The sequence below is a fragment of the Rhamphochromis longiceps genome, linkage group LG7 (genome assembly GCF_057381845.1).
Source record: "Rhamphochromis longiceps isolate RC_006_pf linkage group LG7, R_longiceps_female_GT1.1, whole genome shotgun sequence".
Lineage (NCBI taxonomy): Eukaryota > Metazoa > Chordata > Actinopteri > Cichliformes > Cichlidae > Rhamphochromis > Rhamphochromis longiceps.
Window position 1 is genome coordinate 33,291,223 of NC_140563.1, and position 16,076 is coordinate 33,307,298.

Here is a 16,076-nt window from a genome sequence, read left to right on the forward strand (position 1 = left end):
GCAGGCTGCATGTGAGATCACATATGTCGATAAGCTCTGAATGTTCTTTAACCTGCCAGTTCCTGAGACTGTGTGATGTCCGACTGTGTCCAAACCTGATTCTCCTGACGTCCTCCAGAGCACGACTGAAAGCAATTAATACATCATAAAGGCTCCTCCATAAAAAAATGGTTGAAGCTCACTTGCTGTCTTTGAAAGCAACACACATTTTTGTTAGGCCTGTCCACTATGCCAGTGTGGTATTCAAACATGACCTACCTCAAATAAAAGACTAAAACTGTGCACGTCTGTCGCATATCATCACACCATTACCTCTGTGTTCAGCCACATTAAGGATATCATTTAAAGAAAAGGCTTGAAATGGGAAACTAGAATGAGGAAAAACACTTCTTCCACAACCAGCAGCCACTTCACTGTGCAGTTCTTTGAAGAGAGATATAGAAGCTGCAAGATACACCAACACTCCCTCTCAGCTGTCAGCCTGAAGCAGTCAACCACTGACATAAAGAACAAAAATTACATTTATACTTTTTGTCCTTTTAAAAAGCCCTTTCTTTTTATCACATCCAGCAGATGGCATGAAACAATTCATCGCATAAAAAATTAACACGTCATTGAAGAAGCTCACTGATAATGTTGTTTTAAGCTCTCAAAAAAGAAGAAAATCATGCAGAAATGATTCTAAGTCAGTTTCTTTTGTTTTTTCTTCTTTCTGTCAATCAAATATTAATTTCTTTCTTTTAAAGATCACTGCACTTATAGTCACAGTATCTGCTATATATATATATGTGTCTGTGTGTATATAATGCAAAACATGTACCTTCAAGGTCATGTCCATGGCTGGGCAGTCTAGACCTTAAGAGAGCCCAGGATCATGCTTTGGCAATGAGGTGATAAGTTTAGTAATACTTACTTTAAATACACATCTGTAGATCAATAGAAAATGAAATATGATAAGGACTAATCTTTAGTTCAGCAGTGACTGTGAGCTTTGTGTGACTTCAAGAGTGGCTCACTCTATTATGGTGCTAGAGTGTCTTCCATGGTGCCATGGTAAAACTGCTGACCATGATAACAGCAACAACCTCATGCAACCAAATTAAACAACAAAGCTCTTCTGATATCCCACACAAGTCACATTTATACATTTTCTCATCAATTACTGTAAAAGAAGAAGGACAGTATGGTGGAGTGGTGGTTAGCACCATCACCTCACAGGCCTGGTCTGCACTGATATATCCTTTCACACTCCAGAGACATGCACATTAGGTTTATTGGTGACTAAATTAGGTATGAATGTGAGTGTGAATGGTTGATTGTCCTGTCTGCGGTGCTTCCCACCTCGTGCCTCATGACACTTGCTTCTGCTAAGATGCAATACTGCACTACATGCAGAAGAGGATGGATGGATAGAAAAAAGGAATTAAGGAGGTGGTAAAAGCCATTCCAGGACAACTCGTGATTAACACATCCACTTTGGTATTTGTTGGGTGAATCTCTGTGTACGTGCACGCACGTGACCGTGCAGAATCTGTAAGAAAAGTACAAGATTGATGGCACCAGACTCTTTCTAGATTATGTTTGTAGTTTGAGTTCTATTGATGAATCACATCTTAACAAGCTTTGGTTGCATTCTAATGAACAGCTTGTGTGGAGAGCAAAAGCAGGAACACATCTGGTGAAATGCAATCTCAAAACCATTGCACATCATCTGAAGACAATTTAGCTTTTTACATTTATCTGCATTCATAAATTATGACCTGTGAGTGGGAAAGCAAGAGTTGACCTGAAGATGAAATGGCTATATTGGAAGTTGACAGATTAATGGATGGGGTTCCCTGATTGGGGACTCTTTAAGAAATATTACTTGTTTATGTCACTGGATGTGGAAAAAAAACATCCACAATAGCTTCTGCTAATCATCTAGGAATTCACAGCAAAAGCAGAAAAAAAAAGGTCCTGGTGCAGCATTTAAACAACACAATCAAATGGAAAATGTTATTCATGACCAGCGATATCAATAAATGGTTCAGCTGTTTTCCGCGCTGATACTGATGCTGTGCTTTTTCTTGGGAGCACAGCATCAAATGCTATGCTACTTTTCCCCTGTGTGGGTTAATCTGTCCCAGTTGATGCCACCGTAAACTTTAAAGTTTGATTTATTGATTAATAAACGCTAGTAGTAAATCAAAAGTAATATAAACTATATAATGTCACAATAGATTTAATTAATATGCAGCATATGCTGTTCAAAGTCCACATAAGATCAATCAAAAATTCCCATAAGACAATAAAATTCCAAACGTTGTCCTACTTCGGCACACGTGCTGCTTCCAATACAGAATATTGAGCTTTTTGATGGGCACTATTTCTTTATTATTTAAGTTGTTTAATGGCGCCAACTGTGAGCTGCTGGTGGTTCTACTGTCTTACGTGAGCGTCCGGTTTTATTCCAATTGTCTCTGCTGGTTTTACAGTCTGTGGTAGCAGCCTCCAGGCCCCTCTCCCTCAGGAGTGTGTGTGTGTGTGTCTTTGTATATACACATGTGTGTGTCAGCTGGAGCGAAGCTGGCGTACAGGTGCGCCGCTGCCTCGCCAGCACTTCCTGGTAATTAATGACTTCTTCCTGCCTCTCTCCCTCTCTCGTTCTTTCTCTGTGTCTGTCTCTCATGGCTGCGATGGTGGAAATTGATGACATGTGAGCGTTTGCTTTTTCAGTCACACGAGGACAGAGTGGTCGAGTGGGAGAGGGAGCGATTTAGGGGAGAGAGACAGAAAACACTCGTATTTATAAGGAACGTCGAGCTTGTTGAAGCCAGTCAGCCATCCATCATGCCAGCTACTTTGTTCCGTTCTTTTTTTATGCCTCTCCCTCACTCTTCACCGTCTTTTATTCATCTTTTTCCTATCATGTCCTCTCTTTCCATTTCCTATTTGCCACTCGCTTTCCTCTTCTGCATTTCTCTCTGTTTCCGTCCGTGTCCATGCATCTTCCTCTCCCTTTCTCCCTCTCTCTCTGGTAATCTATCTTAGTTAATATCGTCTGTGCGAGCAGCTGGGTACCGGAGCCCAGTCAGCTCTGTGAGAAACAGAGCTCTGCGTGTGTGTGTGTGTCTGTGTGTGTCTGTGTTGTAGACACACATACACGCATAGAGAAAGATAATGACAGAGAGAAAACATGATAATGTAGAAAGTAAAACAGGAGCAGGAGAATGAGCGAGGAGGAGTGAACCTGACGATTATATCAGGAGAGTACAGCTGGAATGATAACACTATGAAGATAAATCCCTGTAGGTCTATGCAGAGAAGGGAGCTGTGGGTAACTGTAGGTCACAGAGGAGCCGATGCAAGCGCCCCACAAATGTCAAGTAAGCTGATTGGCCCAACAAATCGCTTACCGCTGTGTCTATTGGCAGATTGTAATTTTGCAAAATTTGTGTGTTCTTCAGGTTTCAAAGAAGAAAACAAACTGAGAGTTGCAGTTTTTAGCTCGAGAAATAACACCATTGATATGAAGTTAAATTCTTTCCCAGAAGATCGCGCTTTATGGTTCTGATAATGTTTGTCTTTTCCTTTTAGAAGTAAATACCTGCAGTAAATACCTGCAGATCTGGGATCTAACTGTCAGCATCCAGTAGCACTAAATCATATGAAAATGTTAAATATTATACCTGCCTACCTTACAATTTGGCACATCATGCTGCTTTATGTAATTTTGCATTCATCTGGTGTCAAAAATGCCAGAAAAAAGTTTCGGGCTGGCTAAATTTACCTGGACTTCATAAGAAAAGATGCTTTTTTTAAATAAAAAAATAATTTCAGAAGAAATTAAACATTCAGTTGATTATTAAAGTCTATTAATGTTGGAATATTCTTCATCTCATATAAAATTGTATAGCTAACATTTCACTTGTAATATGGTATTAACTGGAAAGCCTCAGTTTGAGTACATTGAGTCTTCTAGATAGGCCGAAAAGGAAACGGCTTACAACGAGTTGTTTACAGGCTCTGACCAACGACTACCCGGCTCGAGAAGCTCGAGATGCGTCATGTTCATTCATTTGAAATTAGACCTAATTATCTTGTATGTTGAGTTTGGTTTACCACAGGTTTCAGGACCAGTTATAGATAACAACGAGCTGTAGTCTGCTTAATTTTGTAACTTTTACTTTATTCTGTTTATGCGAATCCTGTTAAAAAAAGTTTCAAAAACATGTTTTAGCACTGTAAGGAGTTCTTGGTTGAATTAAAAACGTGACCTAAACAATCCAACGTGTATTTATGTGGCACATTTTAAGACAACCAGCACTGACCAAATGGCTGCAGTTCATAATGAAGGACAGACAACATCAAAAATATGTGCAAATATACACGACGTGAAACACAATATAAACTTGTTCGATCATTCTCTATTACAGTAAATCCAAGACGGTCTAGGTTTGTAAAAAGAAAAGGACAGGCTCTCTGTTTTCTGTTGTGTTTTCTTTTTTCTTTTTGTGATGCTTCACCCCCACTGAGAGGTCAAAGGTCACAATATCTATTCTTTTTCTCATGCTCCCACAGTAGCCACTTCACACGCTACACCTTCGTATCTGCTGGAGTAATAAGAGCGGATAGCATGTAAGATAAATGTTTAAGAGTCGCAGACGGCGAGACAAACGCACATTTGCTCTCTTCTCCAGCTTGTCTAGTTGCCGGGGTGACCAACCAGCCTGGCTCGATGTTTGAGGACGGGGAGAAAAAGAAAGAAAAGAAAAGAAAGAAAAGCGACCACAATCAATGAGACCCCTTTTTGTTTTAGTGGGAACCTCCTTTTACCCCCTGACGACACACACACACACACACAGAGAAACACACAGGATGACTGAAATGGTGTGTGACTGTGTGCCTTTGTGTCTGACTCCCTCTGCCTCTCTCTGTGTGTGACTGACTTTATTTAAGACAAGGGCCCTTTTGTTTTAAGCCGGAGAATGGCTCCAAGACCGAGGCTGGCCCTGTAATTGGCCTACTTAGGCCCTGCTTAGCATGAGAAAAGCCTTCCTTGGCCCGGCAGTGCCAAGCTAACTCTTGTTTTCAGCCGACTCGCTGATCAGAATTCAGAATAGGGCCGAAACACCCCCCCACAACCCTGAACACACTCCTCCACCCTCTGCTTTAAATACACTGCACACTAATTACTTAACGAGAAAGATGGGGGGGTGGAGGGTGGGGTGGTCTTCTACACTTTAACGGAGTGGCGGTGGAGTCCATTTAAAGGAGGAGGGGGGTGGGGAGGCCGGCTCTTTTTTCACCTCTTTCCTCCTCACTTACTTTTTGTCCCACTTTCAAAAAAGAAAAAGAAAGAAAAATGACCCTCTCTTCCATTCTCCTCTCTGTCCTTTATTCTCGAGTTCTCTCCTCTCAGAATCAGCCCAGATGCCACTTGTTGCTGCCGAAATCATTGAACTTAATTAGCGGGACAATGTGTGCGCGGTTTGCTAAGTTTGAGCCGTAAACAGAGTCGCAGCTCTAGAGAGAGGAGAGGAGAAGATAAGTTAGAGAGCGAGGAGAAGTTAGACTGAGCCGTGAGGTGAACATCTCCACGCTGGGCAGCATGGGGTCGTTCTCATGGAGGTAAATACCATCACTAACCAGGGTTTCATTTGTCATTATCAGCTCGGTTTGAGGTGTCTCAGGTAGGCTGTGTCTACAGGAAGCGTCTTGATAACCGGGTGGTCATTTATGTGTCTGTATGAAGCTGAACTTTTATAGCGTTAGTTATGTGCTGTGTAGAAAGCTATGCTTGAAGATTTACTTGTTAGTGGAGGTATTATTAAAATTTTGGCTATTTTATGTATTTTTTTAAATGTTAACCTTAAAATTTGAGTTTCATTTTTCTTTTTTCCTTTTCATTTTCACTTTAAATTATTGTATCATAATACTGGCATTCATTAACTTCCATATATTTATAGTAAACCATGCATACTACTACTTTCTTACTTCTTAATTTGCTTTCTACTAAATATTATAATATTTCCTTTTTTCGTGGTGACACACACATTCAAAATCATTGTATTGCAGAAGAGATATGGAATAGAAGGTAATGATCATATAGAGGTCAGGAATCTCTATCAATAGTTGAATTTCATGTACATCTTCTGCATTTGATTTTGGCATAAATAGAATTTAATTAAGTCAGAAAACTGAATCATTTTAATTTTCATAAACGTTTTTCATTTATTAGAGCTAGCATTCCAACATATTAGCCTTCATGGCTTTGATCCTTAGCCCTTTCCATACTTGAGGTGAATTCCCTGTACTGGAACTCAATTCAGTTTTAAGCGACAATGACACGACTGCTGCATTTTAAGTGAATGCAACATTGCTGCACTGCAGTTGTGCACTGAAGGTTGTTATTACCGTCACATTTGTGGAGTTTTCTGGCCTGTCTTGTGTTTTTGCAATTTGTGGGTCTTATCTATAGAGTGCTAATTTTGACATTGCTATTATCCTGTAGCAGGTAGAGTTTAACTGGCCAGTGTATTGTGACTTTATTCTGTGATGTTTCAGGTATTTCTGTAAACAGTGTTTTAGCTTCACTGAACCTTTTAGATACAGTGTGTTAAACATGTTGATGATTCGATTCATTACATTTACAGACATCTAACATCCATTGTTATGTTCTTCAGGACTCCAGACAACATTTCAGTTCTGTTCTTTTAGCATTTCCATTATTTTAAAAATACTTTTTTTTAAATAAATAATTCAAAAAATGCACTGAATTGTCTACATTAATACCTTTGAAACAATTTCTTTCCCCTTTCCACCTAATTCCTTTTCAAACTATTCCAATATTACAGAGAATAACGATACTACAGTAAATTCTCAACAGTCTAACATGAACTTCACTGTCTGGTGTAAAGTGATCAAAACCTTTTGTTTCAAGCAGTGTTCATGTTTCAGTGGTCAGTACTGCAAGTGACACTTAACTCTTTGATCCGCTGACACTTCTGATACCTTCCAGGTTCTGTTTTCTTGTTCCTCTACACTACAAAAAAATAAAAACATTCAGTTGTTACTATATTTTTTCTAATATTTTTGTCAAGACAATGAAGTTGAGATGTTTAGAACAGTTCAAACAGCCTGAACTTCGCTTAAATCCCTCTGATTTTGTATTATTTGGATCTAAAAATGAACACCGAGATACATCAAATAAATCTGTTTGTGAAGATGTGTATCTGCATATTTTTTGTCAGGCAGTATTTGAATTTGTGACTAGCTGTGTCTCGCCATTGGAGCCTTGATAACCATCGTTTTCGTCTCTATTCACGGGTCCACATGATCACATGATTCCACTCAATGATGAGTTTGATTAACTCTCTCTCTCTTTCTCTGTGTCTTGATGTCTCTCGACCAGTCCATACTGGGTGGTGGTGAGTTGGGCTTGGGGAGTCCCGGTGCGGCGTCACCCACTAAGCCGGCCGGTCAGTACTACCAGCACTACAGCTCCAACCCGCGGAGGAGAACGCTGCACATGGACACCATGGGTGAGAAGCCGCACACAAAGACACACAATATATTTGCTATAGACACTCACATTGTCCCAGTAGCTCCTTTCTCCATCGCGACAATTAAAAGAGGAGCTAAAGAGCACGAACAAGGAAACTACTAGACATGTTAACTTACAAATAAATAATAAATGAATAAATGAAGATAATACATCTAATCCTGCAGTTATTTTTATAGCCACACAAATATGTCTTTATTATCACATAGATTGTAGATTAGGTGGATCTAATAAACTAGCAAATGACAAGTACACACTCATTGGAAATCTCCATCTGCCCTGTCGGTACATAAAGTGGCTCCACGTGGGTCCCGCAGTGTGCAGGTAGTGTTACCGCTCAGGTACCTGCTTGTAGAAGCTGAAGCAGTTTAAAAGTCACCATAAGTGGCAGAGAAGAGCTTTATTTGACGTTTGTTCTTATTTGATTTCAGCGGCCACCTGTCAGCCAATTAGAAACCAGAACTGTTGATGGTTTTATTGATGACCAATCAATATTTCATATATGAGATTAAAAAGAAATTAAGGTTTCCAAATTTACAAACAGAAACGTTTCTTTCTTTTCGGTTTTACCGTGTCCTACAAAAGTCAGCTGGGTAGCTGGAAATGTTTTGCATTGATTTAATGAGTCATCATTTAGGTGTGTTGTTAGGTTGAGGTTGTGTTACATTGTGTTGGGATAGCCATCTGTCCAAAGAGGCTAAAAATAAGTATGACTAAGGTTTTTTTGTGCTGTTGTCATTTTTAATAAACAACTTGTGGCAATTTGTGGCTCCCACAAGAAATAAAACGCCTTTTTAAAAAACTTGTATCATCAGCTTGCATTTTGCTGGTAGCAAAAACCTGATGTGCAACTCCACTGTGTTCCTGAAACACTGGATGCTATTGATGTTACTTTTTAGTCATTTGTTAATTGTTTCGAATCGTTTTTCTTGCTCTGAAATTCTCTTAAAACCATAAACATACAACCTTCTGAAATGTAACAATAAAATCAACCGTGACTATTAATTTTGAGATTTTCTCCTATAGGCTTTGAACTAAAGCTTAGACTAAAACAGCAACAAGAAAGCAGGATGTCAATAATCGCCTGCCTTCATTTGCGTTGACACTAGTGAACTATTTTAACCTGGACACTCTAGAAGACTGACAAATATGTGACTGTCCTGTCTTTTCTGTGTGTGTGTGCATTTTCAAAGAGGTGTTTAGGAGAGGAAAATTCTGGGAAGCCTTTTGAAAAGCAGGACAATAGCGGCTGTGGAGGTAGCCTTGGTAGCGTTAGCCTTGAGAAGACACAAACACACACACACGCACATGCACACGAGTCTCGAGGCCAATTTCTAAGGATGACGCTCTTTCATTTTTCCATCAAAGTCTCACCTTCCAAGTTAATAGACTGCTTCGTTGCTCCCCTTGAGAGAAACCCTGAAAAATAATATAAACATGTCAAAAGCCGCACACCCTGTTTTTATAAAACCAAAGGGGAAATAATTGACCCTGTCTCTTTTCGTATCCAGTCGTTGTGTTTCGTGCATCTTATTGTGTCGTACTTGTTTGCAGTGAAAGCCTCCTTTGTAAATATATCGGCCTCGCTCGTTCCTCTCCAGCTCATCGATTAAATTCAAACGACCCAGGAAAAAGAAAAAGCGTCTTTTAAAAGACCAATAAAAGCCACTTTGCCTGGTAAACCCTCATCTATTGTTTTATTGTTTTTTCCCCTCTTTTAGACATTCACACAAAAAAAGTGCGGAAGGTCCCTCCTGGCTTGCCGTCCTCGGTAAGTGATAACATGCTCTTTTTTTTGTGATATTTCAGATATTATTTCTGAGCTGTTGTCTCTGCTCGAGTGCCATGAAGAGGCTGCTCATTCTGTTGTAATCCGCGAGCTGGTTTTGTGTCAGTAAAGGGTAAAGCAAGCGTTGCGTGGCTTTGTGAATCTGTGTACATGTAAATGATTATGATGCTGTTTGGAGCTGAGCTGGACACAAACAGCTGTTGGCTTTTTTGTTGTCACGTTGGTTTTTTTTGTTTCTATTCATAAATAGTTATTTTTAGCGATTTAATGTCTGGTTTTTAGAAAACTTACAAGATAAAAAACATGAGATGATGCCCGAAAGGTGTTTTTTTTTTTTTCATGACTATGAACACATAAAAACTGTATATGTAAGGAATCTGTTTTATTCTTTAATTTGAATTGATTTGCTCAGTTGTATTCGTGACATTGTGGACTGAAACTCAGCAGTTGGTTTAAATGGATGGAGTTTTTCAGCAGGTATAAAAGGACAGAAAACCTAAAAGAAACTCAAAACTTGTTGAAAACGAAAAACTAGCACATCAGCTGGCTTTGGAAATCTGTGGAAATGAAGATGCTGTCAGAGCCGAGCTGGACACAAACAGCTGTCGGCTTTTTGTCGTACATGTGGTGATTTTTGTTTTGTTTTTGTCTTTTTACAAATCAAAAGAAGAAGAGTTTCAATTCAGACAGATAATCCTATAAAGGAAGCAAAGACTCTGTTCTCCTGCATTAGGAAATGGAAGCTGAACGCAGATTTTAGCAAACAAACGAGCTGTTTTTGTAGACTTAACTTTGTACTGGTTTCCCCAAAATATTCATTAGTTAGTTAGAGGAAGAACGAGCAGGAGCACTCGTCCATCAGCTGAGAAAAAAAATCAACCTTCAATCAGTTTGATGGTGGATGATGAGTTTAGTGCACCAAAGTTTCAAGGATTTTCTGTTTTTTGAATGTTTGAGCTGTTTGCACTGCCAGAGATATCTGAGAGCCTGTGAATAGTTATTGTTCTTTGGCTAAAGCAGACTAAATGCACACTGGGGAAACTCCAACAGTAAATATGATCAAACTTACAGAGAAAAAAGATCCTGTTTTGGTGATTATTGGTTCCTCCAAAGCTGAATCGACCCCGGCTGCTGTTCTGAGGCCTGACGCAGGGATGCTGTTTGACTCAGGAACAAAGCAGCTGTTTCCCTTTGTGTTCCTGGAGTCTTCCTCACCTTAAGAATAAGAGCTTCTATTATTTAGTTTGTGTTTTCTTTGTTCTTTGTTCACCTTTTTTGCACTCTTGTGTATTTTTGTCTTCAGTCTTACTTCAGTCATTTTCTTTTTCTTTGTCTTATAAATTCAGCATTTCAAACTGACATGTTATAGCTCTTTCACGGATCTGGAGCTCATTAGATTTTTTTCTATCTCTTACTATGAGGTGTTATACATGTCGAGAGTTTTTTTTTTCTCGACGGTGACCTCATTAATGGCCAGTTAACGACGGCTGAATGTACGGCATGTCAGACGCTTCTTTGGCTCGGCGGGAGTCCGCCTTTCTGTGGCCTTGGCCTGCTTTGTCCCCACTTCCTGCCTCTCTCCTCCGCCTCTCTGTGTCTACATCAGCTTGCACCAGCCGGGAGAGGGAGGAAGGAAGAGGAAGGGAAAAAGGAGGGGAAAAAAGGAAAAGCGGGCAGGAAGAAGTGTGCAGTCTGTTTAACAGGTTAACCCTGATCATCTTGGGTGCATGTGAATAAAAACGTGACGGCAAACAGTTGCCACTGCCGAGCAGGAATTTACCATCCAGTTACATCCCAAAATATTACAAAAACTTTTTTTGTAATATTCAGTTACTTTTACATTTCTTCAACTCCACAACAGGATTTTTTTTCTTTTTCATCTTGATATCACTGTAACATTTATGGTGTAAAACATTGTTACAGTGGGAGCCATTGTTCTTCTATACCAGAACTAAAGACAGTAAACCCTGCAACAGTGAAAACTTTAAACCACTCCATCTGTTTCAACTTAGACCTTGTTTGTTCAGTGCTTCTTCTTCTTCTTTTTCTCCTTCTTCTTCTTTCATCTTCTTCTTCTTCTTCTAAAAAAGTTGCCTGGAGGGTTTGTTGGAAAGCGTTTATGTGTATAGTTTGCGTACACAGATTGGGGACTGAGTCCTGCATGCCACTCTTGAGTGAAAGATGTTGATTTGAAGTGAATGCTCACTGTGTCTTCCTAATCTTAAACAAGTGCTATAGATATTGCGGTAAAGACAATGAAGAACATTGGCATCAGCCATCGTCTCCTTTCATATCTTGATAGAGCTTTACCACAAGACTAGACAAAACAAGGATAGGACAAACCTCACATCAAGACCGACAGATTTTGAGTATACATCGTCTGACTGATGACACATCCCTGCAAATCCCTGTAAATGTGATTGTTTGCACCAGTTGCACAATCTCTGACACTTTAGGATTTTTAGGAATTCTGCTGGTGCACTATTTGAAAATTCTGGTATTGAAAGGCAGCTTTCATTTATAAAATATTTTCAAAATACAAGCACTGTGTGAATATGTACCCTGTGGAAATAAATCTGAAAATGCAAAAACAAAACGTCTGACGAGTTAAAACTGGAGTTTCTGATTGTAAATGATCTGGAAAATTCTCGCCACACCACAGTTCTGCACCAAAACATGGAGTGCAGCTTGTGCTGTTTATACGCAGTGAGATTTGCTCTGAAATGGTCAAACTATGGGACAGCAAAATCTTGATTAATCATAGAGCACTTTAATTAAGCTCATTTAAACTTCCTGTTTATTTACCAAATATTACTTTGGTAGTAAAACTTAATGCTGTTGATTAGTGGTGTCAGTCACACAGGCAACTAGATCTAAAGACTAAAGATTAAAATTTCTACCCATACCAACTTTACTGTAGGCTGTACTTGAATGATCGGCGTAGCCATCACCCGATTGTTGGTGAAGTCCCACCATGAAACCTCAGACTGAGGGACTTTTGCTGTTGCCATGTTACCTTTTTAAAATCAGATGCCATGAAAATGGGGCACATCTCACTGTGAATCCCAGAGACACCACCTTGATATATCATCATTTTCCAAAATAGTTTCCAAAATAGGCTTCATGTTGTATTTAGCATCCCTTTAAGTGACAAATTTGCCCTATAAAGTTGTCAGGAAAGTGTTTTTCTACATACACACAGACTGTATGCAGGTTTTAGCCAGCAGGTTGGTATTGATTTCACTTTGATGCTACGTTCATCTTTAATGTCGTGATGGAACGGGTTTGCACGTTCAGTCATCACAACTGAATCAGTAATAATTGACTCCTAACTCATAATTGACTTAGACGTAGTTCATGTGTTTACCTTAGCATTTGTGACACTGTGTTCCTCTCAAGGCATGTTTGCTGGTGCAGATCAGTAGCTTAAATGTAAACAGGACAGGGTTGGCTTGTTGGGATCATTTCTGACACTTTTTCCACAATTTCATGTCATGTAAACCTTTCAGTCTCAGCTCAGCTTCATTTGTACCACACAGCATCTTGAGTTTTCTGTTTTGTACTTGTAGCGGATTGTCTATTGGCCAGCTTGCTCAGGAGTTTTGGTCTCTAACCTTCCCATGACTTGTGCGCTAGATAAAAACCTCACACTCATGTCTGACTGAGTTGTTCAGCTGTAAAAGTCTAGTGTCAACAGGCAGGTGATCCAGGTTTTGGATCTCTCTGCACTTACTTCGCCTTCATGTCTGAGCTGTCTCCTCTCTCCGTTGTGTTTCTGTTGCCACCTCTGTGATGTGACTAATCCTGCCTTCTCCCCCCGTTCACATGTAGAGAAAATGAACAAGGAGAGGACCTAGTGCCTGTGAAATGGAGAGGTTGGTTCCCCTGCTGGAAAATAAATTCCAAGGCACTTTCCACCAGCTTTTTGGCACGAGCATTGGCTATGAGCAGGAAGTGAATCGAGAGCTTTGTAGGGCTTAAATGCATTCGGTTTGTATTTTAGGTGTCTTTGAATTGCACAAGGCCCAGGTTCTGTCGTGCCATGAGTCAGCTTCAGCACCCGGCCTCGTCTGAAGCTCTGGCTTTTATTCTGAAAAAGCATTGCTGACAGGTGTTCATTTTCATAATCGCTTCTGTTTGGGTTTGAGATGTACTTTAGACATTTTAGAGAGGGAGGGAAGAGATTTAAACTTTGTATTTCTGAGAAAAACACTAAAACACACACTTTAACACAATGTTAAAGTGTGTGTTTTAGTGTTTTAGTGACACTGAAAACATCGACATCGTCTGATCTTTGCGTTGTGTACCCAGCTATCGTGGCCTAAACAGAATTAGAGTGCGAACAAAGAGGAACAGCTAGTGGCTAATACCGCATGACTTTTTATTGAGCGCATTCATCAAAATGTTAATAAGTATGAGATAAAAAATAAAATAAAAACAGGTCTCAGCTGCAGATAACAGCTAACTGTTATATACGGGTATTTCATTATAATAACACCCCCCCCCCCCCCAAAAAAAAATATAAAACTTACACAGCTTTTATATAAATTGTGTATCCCTGCAACATAGATGCTCTCCTCTAGTCTATGTATCTATGTTCATGTTGAGGCTGAGTATATACCAAAACACTTCGGACCTTTTTTTAAAAAGATAAACGCTGTCCACGTGTGTAGTGTCACTCATATGAGCAATGACGGCATCCCTGAATTACCATAACACGGTAATACCCCGTACTGCCAGAATAAACAGCTGGCTTGCATGCAGTTGTGATTTTTCTTAAGTAAATAAAGCAATATGTGTTGAGCCCCCTTTTTTTCTTTTCTTTTCTTTTTTGCATGAATCCAGGAGGGGATGCAGATCTGTTTTTTCTTACCAGACTGTTTCTTGTTTCTTACAAAACATTCCATATGAAATTGATAGTTGGTGCCTTGCTGTAGGGATTGAACCTATAAAGCCTGTCAGCTGCTTATTTTTAACCTCGGATCAGCCCTACAAAGAATTTTCCTGCAAGTTTTCCCATTTGATTTTTAGAGCTGAGCATTTGGGTGTCTGTTCAGAAATCCTTCCTGCTCCTCTTTTTTTTCCCTGTCTTTTTTTTCCCGAATGGTCCGGCCTCCAACACTGCTGCCAACAGCAACGGCAAGGAGGCTGAGGCGTCTTTTCATTCCTGCCTCCAGCAGCCAAGCGAGCTGCCTGCCGCCTTCTTTGTAATGCAGTAAATTGAACTCTGAAATGATTTGATAAGGATTTCTTTTTTGTCAATCGAGTTCTTGCTTTTTGTTTTTCCTTTTCAAATAATTTGGGTCACTTTTCAGTCATCTACAGCAACTGTATGTGTTGATTCTGCAGGATGCTCTTGTGTAAGTTAAACATCAGTTAAACTTATTGAAATCCTTCAGTTTAAAGGAGCAAACGCTTAAATGTTAAAGGATAAAATCCTGAATTTGAATTTCTTTCTTCTAATTCATTGATTATGTCCATAAATTAATAACTACAAATGATTCTATATTTACGACTTAATGTAAGGTGTGAAATTGTTATGTTTGTTTAGTGGTTGGCTGTCATATTTAGGGGTTAAAACCCTTTACTTTCTGATCTGTATCTTCACCAGAAGCCTTAAAATATTTACTGTAGGGTAGATGTAAAAGCATTTTTGACAGCAGAGACACTGAGCCAAACATAATTGTATAATTTAGCAAACATTACTGATGCTGGTGAATATTTTTGTGTACAATTAGTGTAGATTATACAGTATGACTGACTAAATGTTACTGGTTAAAATATAAAAGGTGTATGTATCACATACATGTTTTAACATATACTAAAATTTTTATGTTTTAATTCTTTTTTAAATTTATTTCTTGTAGTTACTATGTATGTTTTTAACACAACATTTAAAAAAATTGTAAGGTCAAAGGTCAGCTTATTATTATCAATGTAAAATGCATCTTCCTTTAATAAACACTGTGGGAGTGTGATTGGTGATTTTTTTATACTATTGTTATTGTTATTATATATTATATTTATACATGTGTACTGAACAACCACAGTGAAAAAACATCACAAGGACTCTCCGAGGAGCTGCACCAGCGTCTGACAGAAAAAACAATAGCTTGTGGATTTTATAGAAATATTTTTATAAAGGAGAAGAATGAATATACATACATACAATGTTCTGGTTGTCTAAATGATGACGTCCTGTGTCACAAACCGTAGACATGAAATAACAAACACATGCGCACACAAACACACACGCACGCACACGCTTTTTGCCCAGCCTGCACCTGCTCTGACTACAAACACGACTTCACAGAGGAATGCCTGTAATGTTAGTGTGTGTGCATGTGTGTGTGAGAGGGAGAAACACAGGGTGTGTGTGTATGTGTCTAATTCTATGGAGACACAGAAAGGCCAAAAACAAAAGTTCTCTTTGTGAGCAAAATGGCTTTGAGTAAACAGCGTGGAAACATTTCTCCATCCAAACATCCCGAGTCTCGTGTTGACAGATTCGCTCCCTATAGTTACCTAAAAGAAAAGGCCATTTTTCTTTGTTTGGTTGATTGTTTTGTTTGTTTGTTTTTCAGATTTGTCTTAAAATAAAATGTACATTGAGAGAGCTGTTGGAGGTTTTAATGTTTCCCCCGGTCCTTGTTGGCAATGAAGAGTTGCCCCAGTGCTCTGACTTCAGTGCGGGAAAGAAGTGTCTATCTTGCAAAGTTAAAGCCTTTATGATAATAAATT

The 16,076-nt window shown here is 39.2% G+C and overlaps 1 protein-coding gene across 5 annotated transcripts in view; it reads left to right on the forward strand.

Annotated features, from left to right (window-relative positions):
• The window catches only part of tcf4 (transcription factor 4), a 259,813-nt gene that overhangs the window by 144,523 nt on the left and 99,214 nt on the right, over positions 1–16,076 (forward strand). For 4 of the 5 annotated variants that reach the window (XM_085413413.1, XM_085413411.1, XM_085413410.1 and 1 more), the window contains exons 8-9: positions 7,397–7,526; positions 9,268–9,317. In XM_085413413.1, coding sequence (XP_085269539.1) covers positions 7,397–7,526; positions 9,268–9,317 — 180 coding nt within the window. Of the gene's footprint in view, positions 1–5,352; positions 5,614–7,396; positions 7,527–9,267; positions 9,318–16,076 lie in introns of those variants that run through there. The other variant, XM_085413414.1, reaches the window with a different exon arrangement.